This window comes from Podarcis bocagei (assembly GCF_964188305.1).
Source record: "Podarcis bocagei genome assembly, chromosome: 1".
NCBI lineage: Eukaryota > Metazoa > Chordata > Lepidosauria > Squamata > Lacertidae > Podarcis > Podarcis bocagei.
In genome coordinates this window covers 40,273,701-40,295,364 of record NC_138125.1, presented here as the reverse complement: position 1 = coordinate 40,295,364, position 21,664 = coordinate 40,273,701, and the positions used below count along the sequence as shown (strand labels likewise).

The following is a 21,664-nucleotide window of genomic DNA, read 5'->3' as shown; positions in this document are numbered from 1 at the left end:
CTGGGTTATTTGTGGGGCACAGGAATTCATTCATCCCCCCCCAAAAATGTAGTCCTGCCTCCCACAAGGTCTGAGGGACAGTGGACCGCCCCCCCCTGCTGAAAAAGTTTGCTGACCCCTGGTAAAGAATCATAGAATCATAGAGTTGGAAGAGACCACAAGGGCCATCGAGTCCAAACCCCCTGCCAAGCAGGAAACACCATCAGAGCACTCCTGACATATGGTTGTCAAGCCTCTGCTTAAAGACCTCCAAAGTAGGAGACTCCACCACACTCCTTGGCAGCAAATTCCACTGTCAAACAGCTCTTACTGTCAGGAAGTTCTTCCTAATGTTTAGGTGGAATCTTCTTTCTTGTAGTTTGGATCCATTGCTCCGTGTCCGCTTCTCTGGAGCAGCAGAAAACAACCTTTCTCCCTCCTCTATGTGACATCCTTTTATATATTTGAACATGGCTATCATATCACCCCTTAACCTCCTCTTCTCCAGGCTAAACATGCCCAGCTCCCTTAGCCGTTCCTCATAAGGCATCATAAGCAACGAAATAAAATCCATACTTATACTGCTGTTACATCCAACGTCCAGCAGAGGGGAGCAGCGAGCACTCCTGCTTAAATCATTTAGGCTGAAGCAATTGCACGCTGTGGCTCAAAGCTCCTATTGTGATGATCTCTACATTTTTTGGGATGGGGCTGGTAGAGCGAAGTAAGGGCATTGGGAGCTGCCGCACAATACCACACCGTACACACGTTATGAAGATGCGCTTAAGTCATGCAGATGAAGCGAGCTACCTTACAGCTCTTAGCAGTCTACTGTTTACATAAAGCAGTATAGAAATCATACCAACAGTGTACAGTAATGTGTGCATGTGTGTATACATGCACACGCGCGCACACTTTGGTCAGCTGTGGATAACACTTCTTGCACCGGAGGAAGTGGGCTGCAGTCGAAGAAAGCTATCCTAACAAAGCTGCAATCCTAACCCCACTTCCCTGGGAGTAAGCCCCACTGAATTCACTGGGACTTACTTCTGAGTAGAGAGGTTATGGATTGCGCTGTAACTCTTGTCACAGCAGAAACTTTCACCCTAACTTCACGTTAAACGTGAGTTATTGTCAGGTAACCGCGCACAGGATCGCTGCTGACATTAAATTAAATTAATTCGGGTTTGCTTCCAGATCAGGGTTGCACTCTTATTGAAAACAAGCCTCTTCCTCGTTTTTGACGCGGCCACTTCTCCTCCGAAAGCGGAAATCAAGACACACAAAAAGCCTCCCTCCACTCTGTTTGCATCAAAAATAAAAAATAAATTAGATAAATCCCCTCCCTTCTCAACTCTTCGGTTGCACGCACCACGCAGACACCTTGCGCTTTCAACTTTTCCAAGTGTATACTGCAGATCCTAAACACAGGGCAGTGGTGCGCCTGCCCACTCAGAAGTAAACCCCGTTGAGTGTAATGGGACTTCCTCCTTGCTAAGTGTGCATGGAATGGAACCCTCAAGGAGTCACTCGAGGGAGTGGACGTCATGCTATAATTTCTATCTCTATGTGCCCCAGCTTCTCAAGGCGAGGGGAAAGGGAAGAGGCGAACGGAATCTGTAAAGGAAGCGGAAGTAGCGTGAACGGCGGCGGCGGCAGCAACAGCGGCTTCGGCTTCAGTCCGGGCGGGCGAAACCATACTACGGGGGGGGGGGGGAGAGAGAACGGGCGATACCAAGCGTGGTTCTCAAGAAAGAGAGGGCAGGGAGGCTGGCCTCGTGGAAGAGGCGTGGAAGGGGCTGCTGCGCGGAAGCAACATGGCAGCAGCGCCGGCGATCTCCTCGGCGGGAGCCCAGCAGGAGCCGCCTGCGCCCAAGAAGATCGTGGCTCCCACCGTGTCGCAGATCAACGCCGAGTTCGTGACGCAGGTGAGCCCCCCATGCCCCCCCCACCTCAGACCCGAAGGGAGCAAAGGGATCCGGAAGATGCTGGGCTCAGGTGGAGAGAGATCTGGGGCTTGTCCCCCTTTGAAGGGGCACATGAGGGAAGCCCCCACCCCCACTAGGGAGGATCCCTTTATCTATTGATTGCACTTGTCTCCCACCTTCTCGTCCCCCCCTCCAAGGAGGTTCTTCCCGCGCCTCTCATTTAACCCCCCCAAAAAACAACAACCCTGCGAGGAAGGCTAAGGTGGGAGGTCCAGGGTCGCCCAGTGAGCTTTTAATGCCCAGGAAAGTTTTTGAACCCTGGTCTCCTAGGTTTTCGGTCTTTCACTAACCACTAGGCCACCGTTAGGATTATAGAGGCACTGCGTCTCTGGGTAATCAATGGCTAGGAGTGCTGTCCTTTCGGTTTTGTTTGTTTGTTTCATGAAGTTGGTTGATTCCAAGAAGAAAACACCTCAAAAGCCGTTTACGAAAAGATAAAACCAGGAAAAGTTTATGGTGCGTTGAAATACAGTGGTACCTCAGGTTACAGACGCTTCAGGTTACAGACTCCACTAACCCAGAAATAGTACCTCGGGTTAAGAACTTTGCTTCAGGATGAGAATAGAAATCGGCAGCAGGAGGCCCCATTAGCTGAAGTGGTGCTTCAGGTTAAGAACAGTTTCAGGTTAAAAACGGACCTCCGGAATGAATTAAGTACTTAACCTGAGGTACCACTGTATACAAGAAGTTAAAACATTAAAATAGATTAGAATTTGCACCGGCATTTCTAAACATCTGGGTTGTTGTGGTTGTTGTTATATTTCACCATACCCCGCTTTTCCCCCTGACAGGGACTCAAGGAGGCTTACAGATAAAAATAAGAACAACGAGAAACCATTAAAAGCAGTTAAACACTGGTCAAATTAAAACTTTGTCCTGTCCTTGGGTTTTCCATAAGGCACCTACTCGGTTGACCACAGTGAGAACAGGATGTTGGGTTATATTGGCCTTTTTGGTCTGATCCAGCAGCACTCCTTTTATGCTCTCGTAGGAACAGTGCTGCTGAATCAGACCGACATTTCATATTCTAATCCAGCACCTGTTTTCTGCAGAAGCTGGATAGATGCCTCTGGGAAAGCGGTAAAATATGGAATCAATAGTATAGTTAGACTAGGTGTACTGCCCCTGAACACGGAGGTTTTGTTGATGATCACACTAAGGCAGCATACCTCAACCATGTTTCCTGCAAAATGTCATGCTTCCAAAAGACTTTCTGTCTTCAGTGTCAAAAGTATTGTATTTGTGGGTGTATTGGCCATTAGGCACACATGACTTGTTTCTCCCAACACTGAACTTTGTATTTAATAATAAAGGAAAGGAATTGTTCCAAATACCCACGGACAACAATTAACACCATGAAGAATGGTCATTATTATGGTTGGTGCTGACCTTTAAAGCCCTAAACGGCCTTGGTCCAGTATATCTGAAGGAGCGTCTCCACCCCCATCGTTCTACCCGGACACTGAGGTCCAGCACCGAGGGCCTTCTGGCGGTTCCCTCACTGCGAGAAGCCAAGTTACAGGGAACCAGGCAGAGGGCCTTCTCGGTAGTGGCGCCCTACCTGTGGAACGCCCTCCCACCAGATGTCAAAGAGAACAACTACCAGACTTTTAGAAGACATCTGAAGGCAGCCCTGTTTAGGGAAGCTTTTAATGTTTGATGTATCACAGTATTTTAATATTCTTTTGGAAGCCGCCCAGAGTGGCTGGGGAAACCCAGCCAGATGGGTGGGGTATAATAAATAAATAAATAAATAAATAAATAAATAATAATAATAATAATAATAATAATAATAATAATTATTATTATTATTATTATCTGTTGATTGCGGTTGCATATAGTTGCACTAAGCCTTTTGACAGGCACCTTCATTTTGCTGACTGATAAAATGAATGGCTGGACCACACACAGAGGATATACTCACTGTACTCACCAGGGAGAGATTAGGACTGTGCCCCCAAAGCAGCCCATTATACTTATAAGATATTTTGCCTTATAAATCAGGGCTCAAAATAAGAATCTCTGCCAGTCCTTTTTCATTATTAAAAAAAAAATAGCTTTCAACAAACTGGTGTGCCTGCCATTCACCCAGAGGAAACAACTTGCTTACTGCAATCTGGCCCTATAATGAGTAGCTAGCTCAGCCTTTACCCACCTGGTGCCTTTGACATTGAACTGCAATGTCCATCAGCCCCTGCTAGCACTGGCCAAAACATCTAGAGGGCAAAGGCTCAGCAGTGTTTGAATATTCAAGTTATTAAACTATTATTTATAAACGTTTGGAAACCAAAGCACGGCTTCTGATTGGTTGCAGGAAGCAGCCAAGCTGTAGCCCCGTCAGACATTTGGCTTCCATATATAGTTCACAAACCGGAACAGTCGCTTCTGGGTTTCCGCCGTTCAGGAGCCAAAATGTTTGAGAACTAAGCTGTTTGAAAACCAATGTACGACTGTATAAAACCTTGCATCCTTACCCTTTTTGTACACAGAGGGAAAGTATGGAAATATTCTCATGTTATCCTATAGAATGGAGGTTTCGTTAGAGTAGGCTAGGACTTCTGATTGTATATTTTAATGAAATGACCTTTTATCTTACAGTTGGCAAACAAGTACTGGGCACCACATGTCAAGAAAAGGCTACCTTTTGAGTCGAAGGTAAATGCTTAAAACATTGTTAGTTCTATTTTAAATTGGTAGTGCAATAAATTCTAGAAACTCGTATTTAAAGTAAATAAAATTACTTTGGATTACAGAACAGGAAGAATGTTGATTTGATTTCAGCACTTTGTTTAAAACTGTACAAATAAGCCACCCTGACAGCAGCTTTTACAGTCTATTCTATATTTGCTGCTTATATAATGGAATATTTTGTCAAACCTCCAAAGGTTCCTTGAAGTTTATTTTAAAAACCAATTTGATTTCAGTGCATAGATTATTATTCCTTCCCTGCACAGTCTTCTTAATACTTCTGATTTCATTTGTTGAAAACATGAAGCATTATTGTAGTTTTAAAACCGTGCTACTGTGTTGATGGTGTTAAAGAATTCATCTCTGAAAATGCATGTTACTGAAAAGAGATAAAGGAGAGCAAGAATTGTGCTGCATATCTTTTTCTTTTTTCAAAAAACCCTCTCTCTTTCTTTGTTGTAGGTTATTGAAGATGTGTATGGAAAAGAAATTGTTAGGTCCAAGTATGTATACTGCATTTTCTCTGTTATCCATTATCAGTATCATAATAGACACATTTTTGACTTTTCAAACAGTGAAGTCTCCATAAAATAAGTGTCTGAATTCTGTGTATGTATATGCTTTTCTTGCATAAATTGTCTTGCAAGGACACTTTTTTATTATTCCTTAGAAGAAATACAGGCCATAGACCAGTGCATCTCACTACTGATTATGGGCACCTGTCTAGAATTTTTATTTAATTAAAAGATTTATAGTCTTTTTCTGTCTTGATGAGTACAGTGGTACCTCTACTTGTGTTCATCTCCAGTTACATATCCTTTGGGATACGTACGTGGCAAATCTGGAAGTATTTTTCCGGGTTTCGCCGTGCGTGCATGCCCAGAAATGGTCCCTCCAGTTGCGGCAACCTTGGGATCTGGTCAGAGCTCTGGTATGGATCCCGTCTGCAACCCGAGGTACCACTGTAAATCTCATTCAAGTTGGCTTATACAATAAGAGAGAAAAATACAGTTTAAAACCATAATATAAGACTTGCAACCTTCATATATCCCAATGCCATCTGGACTGAATGAAAAAGAGAAATGCAGCTGGGAGTTGTTAGTTTTCTGATGGCATCTCTGATGGCAGTTTCATGTTAACAGTGAAAGCTGGTGCCCATCACAACTGGTAGGGGAGAAGGGAAGGAGGTCACCAGCCATAGACAATAATATTCAGAACCAACTAATTCAGGTTTTGTCCCCATCCTTCTCCCTGTAACACTAAGACTAAGGAGGAGAAGGTTGATAGCCAATGCCACCTGCTGAACTATTTGTAAATGGGGACAGACAGGTGGGAGCTGGTTGAGGCAGACTGATATTGATGGTCCATTCATTCTAATAGACCAGCCTCTGCTGGATGTTACATGGCATGGGAGACAGCAGAGAACCCAGCAGTGATTTATATCACAAGAGATGTGGAGCAATCAAAAGTCCATCATCAGCACCATAAGGAATCTGCTATCCAAAGCACAATACCCCTTGAGTTCAAATATACAACATAAGGTAAACTAATTTAGGCAAGAGTTGAAATGTTAATTTTTCCCCCTGCCTCTGATTTCAGATTTGCGATTAGAAAAATCATGCTTCTGGAATTTAGGTAAGTGTTTTTGGAGAAAGAAATGCACTTCAAAATGATAATCTGACCCATGTTCGGTAGTGTCTTACTGGTTCAAAAATCTCCTTTGCCATAAATTTACTAATTGGCTATTAGCAATCCACTATATCCCAGCTTAATCTCCACATCCTCCATCTGCAAGATGGAGATGATAATTTTGTTTGTTTGTTTGATACATATATAGCCCACCAGAAAACTCAAGGCATTGTCACAACGACCCTGTAAGGTAGGATAGACCAAGAGACAGTGCCTGGTCCAAGATCACCCCTGAGCTTCATGGTTGCCTGGGGATTTGAACATGGCTCCCTAGTCCAACACTAACCACTGTGCAATGTTGGCTCTATCTCTGAATATATCTTACAGGGTCGTTATAAGGATTGCTGACATAATTTGCATGAAATGCTTCAAACATTCTAATTTCTATACAAATAATATTTGTATTTACCATTACTAAGTCAAGGATGAAATACCATAGCTGTTTCGAAAGATAATGTAGCTCATTCCTTCACCTGGCCATATCCCAGTGTGTCATAAGCTGTATAGTTGAAACTACAGGAAATACAATGTTATGCCAGCTAAAGTATAGGTTTTTGTTTAACTCTTCCAAACTTTTAGAGAAAACAAAGCTTCCTCCTGCTTCGTTTTTTTCCTGTAAGCAGTGATGACACTCTGGGTGTTTTATGTAACTTTGTTGAAACCTTTGTTTTTGCACTGAGCCTGTAATGTATAAACTTTTAATGGGATGTGATCCTTGCCCAATTAGATTGAAAAACCTCTGAGCCTTTCCTGGAAGAATGGAGATGGGCTGGGTAAATAGGTCTTTGGATGGAACACAAATAAATTTTCATAATGGGGCTTGGAGGAGCCTCGACATGAGCTAGAAAAGGTTTGTTGTTTTGGTTAGGGCAGTGGTTCCCAAACTTACCCCTCTCCCATGGACTACTAGAAAATTGTTGATGGTGCTGGTGGACCACTTAAATATTTTTCTGCTGGTAGTGGCAAGCGTAATGCAGAGGGATAGAAGCAGTGGTATTGTTATTGCTTCTTCTGTTTATTATATTGTAATACAATGTATTACAACTTGCATTCCAAAGAATTCAAATTATAATACAATAAGATACAATATAGGAAATTTTAAAACCCCAGTATGAATAAAATTTAAAAATCAGTATGAATATTTAAGGGGGACATGCTGCAGACCAGCTGAATGACACTTGAAGATCACTGGTGGTCCACAGACCACAGTTTAGGAAACCCTGGGCTAGGAAGAAGCAAGCTACAGTGGTGCCCCGCAAGACGAATGCCTCGCAAGACGGAAAACCCGCTAGACGAAAGGGTTTTCCGTTTTGGAGGTGCTTCGCAAAACGAATTTCCTATGGGCTTGCTTCGCAAGACGAAAATGTCTTGCGAGTTCCTGCGGTTTTTCCCCCCTCCCCCCCTTTTTCCCAAGCAGCTGGTCCTAAGCCGCTTAACAGCTGATCCGCTAAGCCGCTTAACAGCTGATCCGCTAAGCCGCTTATCAGCTGATCCACTAAGCCGCTAAACCGCTTATCAGCTGATCCGCTAAGCCTGCTAAGCCGCTAATGGGCTTGCTTCGCAAGACGAAAAAACCGCAAGACGAAGAGACTCGCGGAACAGATTCTTTTCGTCATGCGAGGCACCACTGTATAAGATGCTGTAGGGGGGAGGGGGAGTGCATGGAAGTTATTTGTGGCCACTCTAGGTTGAATATCCTCAACTCCCAAATAGGTTTTTGATTTTGCTTATGCTTGTGAAACCAAGTTGTCCTGCTTTTTAGCACATTCGCAAGTGTCCATCCTGTCGATTCAATTTTTTCCACAATTCATGTTTTATTTGGTGTAGTAATGACTTTCCTAAAGCCTTTCTATGTTAGGCTGATGGCTTTTATTTCAAGAGACAGGAGGCATTTGCCTTTGAGTACTAAAGCAAATGTCCGCTGAAGTGCGTGTCGCAAGTAGGAGGGATGCTTATTCTTATTCTCCTTACAAAATCAGCATGAATTAGTGTTCGGACTAATGTAGTGCTTGTACCAAGTACATGTAAAACTTCTTTAATGAACAGAGTGTTCCAGAGGGCTAATTCATGTGCTGTCCTCACTCAGATTGATTTAAATGGCCCTGGTAACTTTTATTGCAGTGACCTGTGTTGGAGGCGACATTGGAAGCTACGTACAAATCATATAGATGACTTTTTTAGTTTTTTAAAAAGATCATTATGTTTCTTGTCCCCCGATGAATGACATATTAGATGGGTGGTAACTCTCTTGTCTTTTCACTTTTCACAGCCAGTACCTTGAAAATTACTTGTGGATGAATTATTCTCCCGAGGTGTCCAGCAAGGCTTATTTGATGTCAATCTGTTGTATGGTGAATGAAAAGTTCAGGGAGAACGTTCCCGCATGGGAGGTAATAGATTTCAATTATAGCCTGTAGTAACTTTGAGCAACAATTTGCAACTTTCACATTGCCCACTTAAAGTGTCGTCGCATGTCAGAAAGCGCAATACCGGCTGTCACTGTGCCTCGTCTGAAGTCGTCTGCCGCGGCCTTTTAAAACAACAGCAGGCTCCTGTTAGAGAATAGCAAGGGACAGTTGAAAGGTTTCACAGTGGAAGCAGGAGAAATGTGAAAAGAATTGTTTCAGTGATTGGAGGTGTTTTCTCTGCGTTGTGACTTGACAAAGTCTGGCACTTAATGGCGAAGTTTTTTGTGCTGTCAAAAGATAATGGCAAGAGAAATGTTCGTTTCTGTAGGACAGCTTTATTGGAAACTGGAGAGCAAGTTTGCTTTGGGGCCATTTTACATTATCAATAGTTTCCAGTCTCCATGGCTCCATCTTCCAGTAATGCTAAGAGACATCCTTACATTAAGAGGCATGCCTGTGGTAATGCAATGAAGTGTTCTTTGGGCAGGGGGTGGGAGCATAGTGACCTTGGTGGAGACAGAGGAAGGAAGCAGCAATATTGCTAGGATTTTTGGAATGGGGTCTTAGTTTCCATTTGGAGCCAAAGTAGATGAAGTTGGATAATACACGGTTTTGTTATGTAAGTAGCAGCCTTGAGAGTTCCAGAGGGGAAGTAATAAGTTTTAACTAATTATTTCCCTGTCATATTCCTGATTTTTTAAAATTAAAAAATGCCTCTCTGAAGCTGCATTTGAAGAAAAGCTTCTGTCAGCACATCTTGTTTGGGTCTCAGTTTATTTATTTATTATAAAAAGCCTTCAATTTTCTGTACACGGTCTATTTCTACTTTTACTTTTTGAGTTTTCACTGATAACCCAATTTCTATCATGCTGCAGGACACAGGTCTGTTGTGAGTGAATCACTTCTGTTATTTGCTAGTTTGCCCCCATTGTGATCCTTTGTACATTCAGAAAAAAGATGTTGTGCTTACCCCTCAGCTGGGTATAGAAGTGTGGGTATTGTATTTGGGTACTACCCAACTATTTCTCCTCAAGAAGATAGAAGTGATTGGTCTGACTCCTGCTTCTGTCCCTTCAGCAATTATATCCAGTGTTTAATAAGAGGAAACCCATTAACAGACCTAAATAATTTTAGTCCATTGATTTCAGTGCATCTACTCTGAGTATTGTTTGGATATTTCCGTTCCACCTTAAAAGGGAGCAGGATGTTTGTGTCACAGCCTGCGTATTTCCTGTTCACAGGATGTTTATGTTTCTATTGCTTTCGTTTTCTCTCTCTGTCGGAGACACTGACGCAGGCAGTCATGTCTTTCTCTGTTCTGATCAACGCTGAATAAAGCCTGTAAATAATGCTCTCCTGAGTGCGACTTCTGCTGTCAATTATCTGCTGATAAGAGTGTGCATGAGCTCTGGAATGTGGCAAGATATTTTCTAGAAACTCATGTCGCTAATCGCTGATACTGTGTGCCTACGGGAGATCGATGGATCGTCCGGCAGACGGCTTGGCGCCATGATGGACTTTGTCTCCCTGGCAGTATCCCAACAAGTATAACTAATATTGAATATCACTCATTGTCTTTTGCATTGTTCAAAGATACAGCTGTTCTGTTGGTGTTCATCAGTAAATTGCTTGCTGTGAAGCACAAATGCTACAATGCTACAATTCCTACTACATAGCTAGTTCCGGCAGTAAACCTATGAGCAAATGGCCAGTCTGTGCTTGCCAACAGCTTACAGTTGTCATGTCCAGTGAGTGCATTCCCCCACTATGCATCCACACAGCATAGAAATATGAAAAAGATGTTCCATGTGAGCTCACTGCTGACTTTATGTTCCCCTTAGACATTCAAAAAGAAGCCAGAGCACTTTCCGTTCTTTTTCAAACGTGTGCTGGATGCTTCCTTGGCTGAGAGTGACAGCGAGTTCTCTCTGCAGGAGCAGACCATACTCCTGCTCTTCCTTGACCACTGCTTCAACAGTCTGGTAAGCTTTATTCTTCAGAGATTTGTCATTGTTGTCATTTATGGTGTGTTTGGCAAATATGGCAGTAGTGTCCATAGTCCTGTCTACTCAGAGCAGCCTCTTGTTAGCATGCTGTGCCTTTCCACATTCAGTTGTCACAGTATTCTTCTGAAGGGGTCCTCTTAAAGTGGCATTTATTACGCTAGGATTCCAAAGATCCATTTAGAGCCATTCCCAATGCCTGCTCCTCAACTAGAGATTGTATTTCTCTTAAGGATAAATCAGAACCTATGTTTGAGCAGGTTCTGCAGGTGTTCCAAGACCTCTTTCACTGGGCAAATATTCAGTAGCTAAGCCCTAGGATTTAGTAAGTGGGACTTTCATGAAAGTGTCGTATTGCAGAGTAACTTTTGATCAGTGTTCCTGCTAGTCTTGTCCTCTTTCAGGCTACTCCAGCCTCCCTCTTCCCCATCTTCCCCATAGATGTTTTCTTTCTCAATAGCCACATTGGGCTACATAGTCGATAGAACTCTGCATCTTTGTTTGCTCTTAGTATATATGATTCTTCAAATGGACAGTTAAGTCTTCCTTTTGGTTAGCATTTGGCTTTATAGAGGTGATATCCAGCCTGGGCCTCTCCAGAGTAGGGGGGTTATGACTCGGAAGCCACTCCATGCACAGAAAATTCTATAGAACCAGATGATAACCCCTTAACATCAGATCTGCAAAAAAATTGACCCACCAAACATTAGCGGGGATTTTTCTTCTTTTTCCTGCTTTTGGAGAACTGACAAGCCGTGATTCATGGCTCACGGGCCGTGTTTGGTTTGATGGAATACTAGTGATATTGGCCGGCTGTAGATTATTAATTCCCCTTTCCTCATGGAATAGAGCTTTCCTGACTTACCACTGCACCCTTCCAAAAGCCTTTCTGGAGGGTTTGGGGGTCCTCCCAGTAGAGCATGGGAGGTGGCATGTTGAGGCTGTAGTGGGAAGGGAATTGCCAAAAGTTGGGGGCACCCCTTCCTCCTTGTGCAACTAGAAGTGCCTTCCATTTGTGCAACTGTAGTTTTGAATCCAAGCCTCACAACCATACTAATAGCCTGTTCTGTTTCTTGCAACAGGAAGTGGATTTGATCAGAGGGCAAGTCCAGCAGCTTATCTCCCTGCCCATGTGGATGGGCCTGCAGCCTGTAAGTGTTTCATAAAGAATGCAGGGAACCTTTGAAGCATCATGTGGACATGGAGGTTCATTGGACCATTTCTGCTGCATTCTAATGAACCATTGCATGACAGCTTCTACTGTCAGAGATTTATTGCTATTTTAATCAGCGGTTTTGGAGACTTTTAAAATCTTCTGCCTTTGCAATGGGCAAGCATAAGTTCCTGTTCAGTTTGGGGTATTGAAATTACCTTTGGGGGACCCAAATTCGATGGATGGAAATACTAGAGATCTAGCTCATCATACTATTAAGAATTCATCGTCTCACCCTTTTAGGCTCGTCTGGCACTCGAATTGAAAAAGACATCAAAGCTTAGAAAATTTTGGAATTTGATCAAGAAGAATGACGAGAAAATGGATGAAACTACTCGGGCACAGTAAGTTTAATAGTACTGCTTTTAAAAAATCATTTGTGGGGATTGTAATTTGCTGTCTGTGAAGAAAAGCTGTTTTGGCAAAGGCCCATTTGTACCTCATGCTGCTTGGGGAAAACAGGAGTTGGGCTGACTAAGACCCCACATCTGCTTGCCATCTGGGTATAGTGGATGTGATACAGTGCAGCTGTACCACAATATGTTCCTGCATATTATACTGGCATATTTGGTTTATTCATCCAGTACTGACACATGAAATAGACTGACCAGGAACCTTTCCCAAGTAAGCCAGGTTGAAAGACATGCAGTAAGACAACTGCTTATGTGAGAACATAAGATGAGCCTTGCTGGGTCAGAACAGAAGCTTATCTAGTCCAACGTTCCTCTTCCTGCCATGGTCAACCAGATCCATCTGGGAAGTTCATAAGCAGGATGTGGAATCATGTGTTGTTGTTTTTTAGGGCATTTCAGGAAAGAAGATTCCTTTCGCAACTGATCCAGAAATTCATCTCTGTATTAAAATCAATACCCATTTCAGGTATGTAGTGCAAATTGTAAGTGTATGGGCTTGTGCAAGACACCCTCTTCTCTTTCACCTTGCCCTTTCCCCAAATTTAGGCATCCCAGGTGAAAATGTGATTTGTCCTGTTTCAGCCTATTGCAGCTTATAGTATCTTGGAGGGAGGGCATGCATTCCTGCCTTGAGCGCTAGTTCCAGAATGGGAGCAAAATCACCATGTTATTAAATGCACAGGAGTTCTATTCTGTAGAACACATTATTTGAAAAATTCTCCTCATTACACGACTTTGTTTCTCTGATGCAAAACAAAGGGAGATTTCTCTGAAGCCTTTTGTGGGGAGTTTTTGTTCTTGCTGCACTGTGTAGAATTTGCTAGACTGACATAGTGACTTTACTTTTGAAGTGATTCTGTTGTAAAAGCAGTCAAACAGATTTGCTAAATATCGAAAGGGAACTGTCTTTTTTTAAACTAGCTTCAGTTCTTCAAATGAATAGGTCACTTGTAAATTCTCAGAAAACTACTTTCAAATTCGGCGTCACATTGTAAGTTTGAAGTAATGGCAAGTCTTATTCATGCATAACTTAAGAGTCTGTGCTTGCCCAACTGCAAATTAGCTCTCTACTTTAAGCATACTTGGCTTCGCATTAAATATTATTTGGTGATTATTTTTTAATATCCACCAGGATTTCTCTCCCTGCTGAAAGACCCAACACCTCAAGGATATCTCTCCACTGAGGGTTTATTTTTAGAATAGACAAACTTGGCCTGAATATTTTCTACTTATACAGGGAATAATAATTCTTCTGTTTTGTGGCCGCTGCCACCTCCTAAGCTTTTGAGTTGGAAGTAAGGTAGGAGAATGCCAGGAACCTCTTTGGCTGAGGAGCCCTAAGAAACCTCTCTTCACTGCCTGCCCAGCCTTTCGGCTTCACAGCATGAAAATCACGTGGGAAAAGTGTTAGAAGCTGTCGCCTGAAGGTGATTTGTGCACCTTCAGGTACCTGCTCCCAACCTTGCATACTCTCACCCTGTCTGACCTTCCCTTCTGGAAATACCAGGTCAGTTGGAACATTGGGTACCGTTGTCTTAAGGTGCTCTGTTCAGCTTCAGGCTCTCCATTTGTGGAATGCTCTCTCGCCTGGCACCTTCATTATACACCAGGGCTTTCCAAACTTGGGTCTCAATCTGTTTTTGTACTACAATTCCCATCTTCCATGACCACTGGTCCTGCTAGCTAGGCATGATGGTAGCTGTAGTCCAGAAACAGCTGGAGACACCTTTAGGCACCAGGTGAAAACATTCCTCTTCAGCTAGGCCTTTGGCTGACCAACACCCTATTATATCCTTTTAAACGTGTTTGTGGGAGGGGTGGTTTTTGCTTTCTTCTGTTTTTATTATGTATTTTGTGGTTTTATCTTTTATTTTTACGCTGTGAACCGTCCTGAGATCTGCGGATGAAGAGCGGTATACAAATTCAATGAAAAAAGTAAAATAAAGAATAGTTGTGGCAGTCCCTGATGTGCCAGAAGAAGGAAAAAAAGGCATTTTCCTTGCCAAACTGGACTGCAATTGAGGCACAAAAATAGAAATTGTTTGGCCATCTCTGCCTAGAACCAAGGGTCTTGAAATAACTCTTAAGCATCAGCAAAATTTGATTTGGATGCATTATACCTTAGTTCCAGGATTACATTTTTAATTACCTGTATTTACTTCTAGGTCCTCTCTCTATGGATAAAGTGCATTACTGTGAAAGATTCATTGAACTCATGATAGATCTAGAGGTATGCCAAATATGGGATAAATATAGTGATCTACTGTAGCATCTAAGCCTCTTGAATAACTAAAATATGTGCTGCGTTAGTCCTAGTGTTGAAGCAGCTGACTGAAGTATGTTTAACTCGCACATAGAGCATAGGAAGTCCTCTTATACTGAATCAGATCTTAAACTGAATCAGATCATCGGTCTGTATAGCTCAGGTTTGTCTACACGCTGACTGGAAGCAGCCTTCCTATGGTCTCTATATTGTGAGAAGGTCCTAGCAAGGCTTTCAAAATTGTTGTTATATTTTTAAATGCCTAGCAGCATTCTTCCGGATATCCTGAAAATTTTCGTTTTGAATAGCGAACTAGTTCATGCATCGGTAACTGACAGGAATCATATCACATACGACTGCCTTTGTTTTATTTTAAGATGTGTAAAATTATTTCAGCAGGAGAGACTCTGTAAAAAAGTGTGGCTGTGTCACCCACTCTGGATGCAGTTAGCTACGAAGCTCCACGGCTTTAATCTTTGATAGAAATGTGATATGTTCTCATATTTGTTTGCTCTGCTAAAAATTCAACGTTTCCAAGGAGGGACATGGCTAGTATCATTGAGCCTATCCACTCTGAACAGGATTCTGGCCCCAGAGAGAGGGTATGCAAGATATTCAGCTGGGATGCTGCTGGATCGTAGCCAAAATGCCAAGCATCAGAACATTTCATGTAGGTTCATTCTGCGCTAAGGGCATTACAGGAGAGTTAAAGGAGTTCAGATAGTTTCTGAAGCCTGTTGTGCTGATTGGAACTGGCAAACCAGAAATCGGCTATAAAAAGCCATCACATTTGTTCTCCTGTAGCTTGTCCCATCTGAACAGAGTGTCTTTACCTATACTTAAGATCCCTTTTCTTCCCCCAGGGCGTTTCAGGGTTTTGTATTCGGTTACATCTATATTGTGATTGAGGCTAAACTGCCGGAGCATTTCAGCGATTAGCATGACTTTGGTGGAAGTGAGCCATGTGCTCCCACCAGTTCATTTTTTATTGGCAATAAATATGCCCCCCCTCTTAACCAGTTCAGGCTTCTCATCGCCATTAACTGCTCTGTCTGTCTAAAACCTTTTGACAGTTATGGCCATGCAAGTTATTTTGCATTTCTTATTTCATGTATTTTTGTAGCATGGAGCTGTAAAAACATGATTGAAATAGCTGTATTGCAATAGTCTGTTGACCCCCAGTTTCTGCTGCGGTTTTTGACATCTGACAAGGTGATATTTTAGGAGGATTTTTAAAGAAAAGAAACATTTTTGTAATGTTTTATTAATGAAGAATTTAGAAATTGTTTTTTAAATGAGAAGGAAAGGGCTTAATTCTTCATATAGCTGTTCAGGAGTACAGTGGTGCCTCGCAAGACGAAAAGAATTCGTTCCGTGAGTCTTTTCGTCTTGCGATGTTTTTCGTCTTGCGAAGCACGGTCCGTTGCAACTGCGCCTCTTCAAGCAGCTTTAAAAAAAAGCGCAAGATGTTTTCGTCTTGCGAAGCAAGCCCATAGGGAAATTCGTCTAGCGAAGCAACGCAAAAACGGAAAACCCTTTCGTCTAGCGAGTTTTTCGTCTTGCGAGGCATTCGTCTTGCGGGGCACCACTGTAAATCCCATTGAGTTCAATGGGACTTCTGTGTTTTTGGTTTTGTTTTGTTTCTGATCTTTGTTTAAATTAGATAGCCCATTGGGCAAGACCTGTGGGCATTGCACAGATGCTACTATTAAAATGGATATTTTGGATACTACCACCAACTTTTTTTTTAGAAAGCACTGAATTCTAACCAGTCTTCTAGTTACTAACAGCCTCCCAAATGTTGACATATATGTGATTGTTTATTTTATTATTATTATAGGCCCTACTTCCAACACGACGCTGGTTTAACACAATACTTGATGATTCCCACCTCGTTGTGCATTGTTACTTATCCAGCCTAGCCAAAAGGGGCAAGGAGGGTCATCTTTTCTGCCAGGTACGACTCGCTTTGATTTTGCAGAGCACTTCTTTCAGCAACTCAAAATCCTCGCTAGCCAAGGCAACACAACATTATTACCAAAAAAATACAGCATCACAGCTAGAAAGTGATGGTTGGCAACCATTGCTTGCTGTTAGCCTCTGTTCTGTTGCTTCATGAGAAGCATGTAATACAGGAAGGCAACATAGTGCAACTACAGTGGCTAAACATTGCTGACTTTGGGGGGGGGACACTAGATGGAGAGCAACTATGGCTGAAGCAATTTTGTTAAGCCTGCTTATATTTGGGTTTTTCATGCTAAAGCCAATTTTAAAAGTATGGATGAGCTTCAGGGAGCTGCACCTAGACTAGGGGCAATTGGCACAGCTCTCAATATTGCCTGCAAGGCCATTTTCCTCAAACCATGGCCACCTGCCCACACCTGAGATCATAAGGAGCAGGTACAGATGTGGCTGGATCAACTGCGCAACCAAGTTCCCCCACCGCCCATCAGCTGCGTCACTGAGTTCCTCTTGGGGAATTTGATTGTGCAGCTGATTCCTGCACAAAGCAGCTTTGCCAGCTCTATGAGCTTAGGGCCGGCAAAGCCCCTCATGCTATGCTTTCAGTGCCTGACAACCAGCCTCCTTTTGAACACTTGGGAAGCTCAGTGCAAGGGACTTTGGTAGGGGCAACGGGCAACCCACCTGTCCATCTTCTGGTGCTTTAATGTTGCCAGGTCAGGGTTGCCCCGCAGGGGTGGGGACAGATAACAATCAGGCCTGCTGGGCCTCATCTAACACACACACAGAAGTGTAATGTCAGAATACATTTAAACAAATGTTTACTGTATGTATGACTAATGTTGGATGTCGGCTCACTCATGAGGTGTGTGTATATTCTGGATGTGATAATACATCCTTTACTTCCCCTTTGATAGTGGGAGAGTAAAAATGGAAGGGTGAGAGAAAACATGAGGAGCAAGGGTCCAGCTTCTCTTCACTATGTTCTCTTACAGCTGGCTTGTAATGGACTGAAAAATGAAATTGCCTTCTCTAAGCAGTGAAATGATACAACCTGTTTGTTTTACATTTTGGAAATAAAATGAAATATCCCTCGACTATATAGTACTGGGCCCCATGTGGTGGTTGAAGACCCTGCCTTTCTGTATATCTAATTTGTCACCGTTTTGTTTCAGCTTTTAGACATGCTCAAATTCTACACTGGTTTTGAAATTAATGACCAGACTGGAAATGCATTGACAGAGAATGAGATGACTACTATTCACTATGACAGAATTACTTCCCTCCAGGTATTTAACGGCCTCCGGTGTAACTGAAGGCTTTGCCATAGGTGTAAGATTGCTTGTCAGAAAAGGGGTGACAACAGACTTGGGGGGGAAACCACCTCATTTGTAAGCCTGGAAATAGTGCCACTTTCATGGGTGGATATGTCTGTTCTTAATATGAATAAAGTACTGTTGGTAAATAAGTGATCATTCAGGAAACTTTGATGTTTGGGGGCATGTCCTTGGTTTAGTAAGTGGGTAGTACTGAAAGTCAGCTGCCAAAGCCCTATGCAGATAGCCAGTCTGTCCAGGCAGGGTGGAATTTGAATCATGCTGGCATTCCCCAACTCCCACAGTGTGGTCTGCTGTCCCTCTCGTGATGTTTGCATTAAGCTTCATGTTAATATAGCAGGCAGCCCATACATACAGATACAGTAGGGTTTGAAATATTTGGCCCCTCTCCCTTGTCACCTTTGTAGCTTCTGTTAGAATGAAAATAGCTGCCGTGTCTTTTTTGTTCCGACTGTTTTCTTATCCACCACCCTATCCTAACCAGTATTCAGAAAAAAATGGAAATAATTGAGTTGCATCTAACAAAGTTGCCCCATTCATGCCTATATATCGGGATATCCTCTCCACTTCCTGCATGCCGCTTCCCCAAGTCTGTTCTGGGGATTCCCCCAGCCGTCTAAAGCAGATTTGGGGGTCACACACAGAAAGTAGAGAGAGAGAGGGATGAAGTCTCGTTGTGCAAGTGGAAGTCCTTATGCTAATGGGACAACTTTGTTGGTTACAGCCCATTCTATGGAAGTGTGACACAGTTCTCATGTGTGAACTCAGATCCACTAACAATGTCCCCCCCCCCAAAAAAAAAATAATAATCTGGTAGACCTTGCTGTGAGCTAGCCTTACCCTATTTGTGGGGGTTTGCACTTGGCCTGTTAAATTGCAGAGTGTTGCATAAGTCACGTTACCGAGTAAAGACAGCATTTGATTTCTCATCCTGGTTCTTGGTTGGATTCTAGAGAGCTGCTTTCGCACATTTCCCAGAACTCTACAATTTTGCCCTCTCAAATGTATCTGCTGTAGACACACGTGACTCCCTCATAAAACTTTTTGGGCCTCTAAGGTAAGTTATATTTTAATTTATTTTATTCTCATCATTTGCTTCTTCTGGGTGTCAATGATTTGGTGTGGGGAGTAGGAAATCCCACAAGTTCACAGTGAGTTGCTGATTGTTTGAGCAACAGTTAGTATTGGAAGCCCCCTTTAACATCAACAACAACACACCACGGCTTGGTTATTCTAGTAAATGTTTTGCCTAAATAAACCCTGAAAAGTTTGCCTAAATAGAAATAGTGGCCACCTGTAGTAATCAAGCAATAGATAAATTTAAAACTATGATTCAGAGAATCATGAGTGATCTTTTGTTTACTTTATCCAAATAATAACTCCCCAACAGAATTTTAAGAGGGGTGAAGGGAGGGAAAACAAAGGCAGCTTCTGAAAGGCAATGTCTCTTAGTATATGTGTAAAGGCTATCTGGTTTACAGCCTTAACTCCACTGTTTGGGGGTTTCATATGTCAAAAGAAGTTGTTGAATTTGTCTGATTGTAGGTTGTTTTTTTTAATTAAAAAAATATGAATAATGATATCTGTCAAGAATTCTTTCAGTGTTAGGTTCCTTGCATAAGAGCAAAGAGTGTTAGCTAAAATGCAGAATGGCCTAGACCAAAATCTTGGTCAGTAGGCCACACAAATAGTTATTGTACTTTTTTTTGGGGGGGGGAGGACACTGACAGAAATTCAAAGCAAACAGCTCCATTTATTAAGCTCAAGTGCTATGTGACTTTTGCTTTATTCTTTTTTCTTCAGTCCAGAAACACTCCACCAGGTGGCATCCTATCTCTGCTTATTGCCAGCCCTACCTGAAGAGGAAAAGACAAGCTATGACAAAGAGTTTCTGCTCGAGCTGCTGGTAAACAGCCTTGTGTCTGTGTTTGCTGGGTCAAGCTGTTTTGTGATGTTGAATAGGACACCATGATTCTTTATCAAGGCATCAGAGGGCAGGCTGGGGTTTTTTCCCCTTTTGCCTGCAGCTCCTTGGGTTACCTCAAATTCTGCACCATAGACTCAACCATAGTCTGGGTTGGGTTGCAAATCCCTGGGGTGCGCTCCAAACCCTATGCACTGTGTTTTCACATCCTGCCAATAGCACAAAGAAATGTCAAGAGTACATGAATTCATAGTTTCAATAAGTTATATATTAGGATCTGAAAGGAGAAAGGGGACAACTTATTTTTATCACAGTAGATTTCAAATGTGACTAAAAAGAATTAGCTGAATTAGGGTTGGGTATAGGCAGTGCTTTTTTAGGGGTATGTATATGTATACACATACCCCTAAACATTTTGTGAATCAAAGTTTGGCCTCATTGAGGGGCAGTATTTCAACATGAGTAGGAAAATGAGAGTACCCCTAAACATTTTTTTTAGAAAAAAAGCACTGGGTATAGGCATGCATAGGCCTCCTAGGTTAAGATTTATGCCCAACTTTGCTTTTTTGTGTTCACATCTATTAAAATGTAGTAATTGGGGGAAAAACATAAATGTAGAGCAGGGATTGGGGGGGGGTGAAACTTAATTCCTATGGACCATTTTTAAATTTTAACTGACCCATTTCCTTCGATTCAGCCCCCCCCCCTTTACCCCTCAAAAATCTCCCATTTAGCAAGGATTTTTTCTGATATTATTAAAGGAGTCATAATCTCATGGTCAAGAGTTGGGCACTGTTGGAGTGAATGGGGCTTTAGTTGACACATTAACGCAGTGTTTCTCAAACTTGGGTCTCTCGCTGGTTTTTGTACTACAGTTCCCATCATCCCTGACCACTGGCCCTGCTTGCTAGCTGGGGATGATGGGAGTTGTAGTCCAAAAACAGCTGGAGACCCAGGTTTGAGAAACACTGCATTAAAGATTTATATTTGCGGCATAACATGGATATTTAAGCTATTTAATAAATTCTTCCTTCTAACTGAATGGTCATTAAGACCTTTTAGTATGAAGGGTATTAATTATTATATGATCTTACCCAAGCATCTTAAATATCAGTCTTGTGAGTTTTTAAAAATGCACTTGCTTGGGAAAAATTGTTCAGTGAAGTTGTGCTGATCACACTTCTTAATTTGTCAACATTATTCCAGCAGTGCTTGTGTATTTTCAAGTCTTTACATTCTGTTTTAGTTGCCCACTCAGCTAGCGCTACTGAACTTTAATTTGCAGTTACATTTATTTATTCATGTGTCTCTCTCTCTCAAGAGACTCACAAACAGATGGAGGCAACATCCTAACATGTCTGGTTTGAACTTTGCATTTTGTGTCACAACGAGGTCACGCTGCTAACTATTGTGTGATGCCATGAAGATTTACTTGTGTTGGGTGGTGGTTCAAGCTCTCTGCAATGTTGCTAATGCGTCGCTGGACGTGTGCCATGTGCTCTGAGGCTCTGTTCAAAACTGTATTCAAAGCTGTGTAGTCTTTCAGCCGACCAGTGGACTGCTGGGGAAGAAATACATTTTAAAATTGTTATTCAGGACTCCCTCTTCCCCTCCTCCAAATATGTAATATGCAGCCTAGATAGGCTTTTGTTAATTCTGTGAATGTCCCAAATACATCACAACTTTTTAGACTTACATAACTGGGTGCTGGCAGTCGCGTATAGCAATGTAGCTGGGGTTTTTTTATATTCCACAAGTTTTGGGACTTAGGTTGTAGAATGTGTGTGTAGCCTGGTG

General features: G+C 42.4%; 1 protein-coding gene across 1 annotated transcript in view; it reads left to right on the top strand.

The window, feature by feature from the left end:
* The first annotated feature begins 1,728 nt into the window (after nt 1-1,728).
* Nucleotides 1,729-21,664, top strand: part of AQR (aquarius intron-binding spliceosomal factor) — a 58,910-nt gene continuing 38,974 nt past the window's right edge. The window contains exons 1-14 of the mRNA XM_081207852.1: nt 1,729-1,907; nt 4,566-4,622; nt 5,118-5,158; nt 6,255-6,290; nt 8,614-8,734; nt 10,594-10,734; nt 11,838-11,906; nt 12,212-12,312; nt 12,771-12,847; nt 14,547-14,611; nt 16,485-16,601; nt 17,782-17,895; nt 18,897-19,000; nt 19,747-19,849. Coding sequence (XP_081063978.1) covers nt 1,797-1,907; nt 4,566-4,622; nt 5,118-5,158; nt 6,255-6,290; nt 8,614-8,734; nt 10,594-10,734; nt 11,838-11,906; nt 12,212-12,312; nt 12,771-12,847; nt 14,547-14,611; nt 16,485-16,601; nt 17,782-17,895; nt 18,897-19,000; nt 19,747-19,849 — 1,257 coding nt within the window. The 5' untranslated portion in view covers nt 1,729-1,796. The remainder of the gene's footprint in view (nt 1,908-4,565; nt 4,623-5,117; nt 5,159-6,254; nt 6,291-8,613; nt 8,735-10,593; nt 10,735-11,837; nt 11,907-12,211; nt 12,313-12,770; nt 12,848-14,546; nt 14,612-16,484; nt 16,602-17,781; nt 17,896-18,896; nt 19,001-19,746; nt 19,850-21,664) is intronic.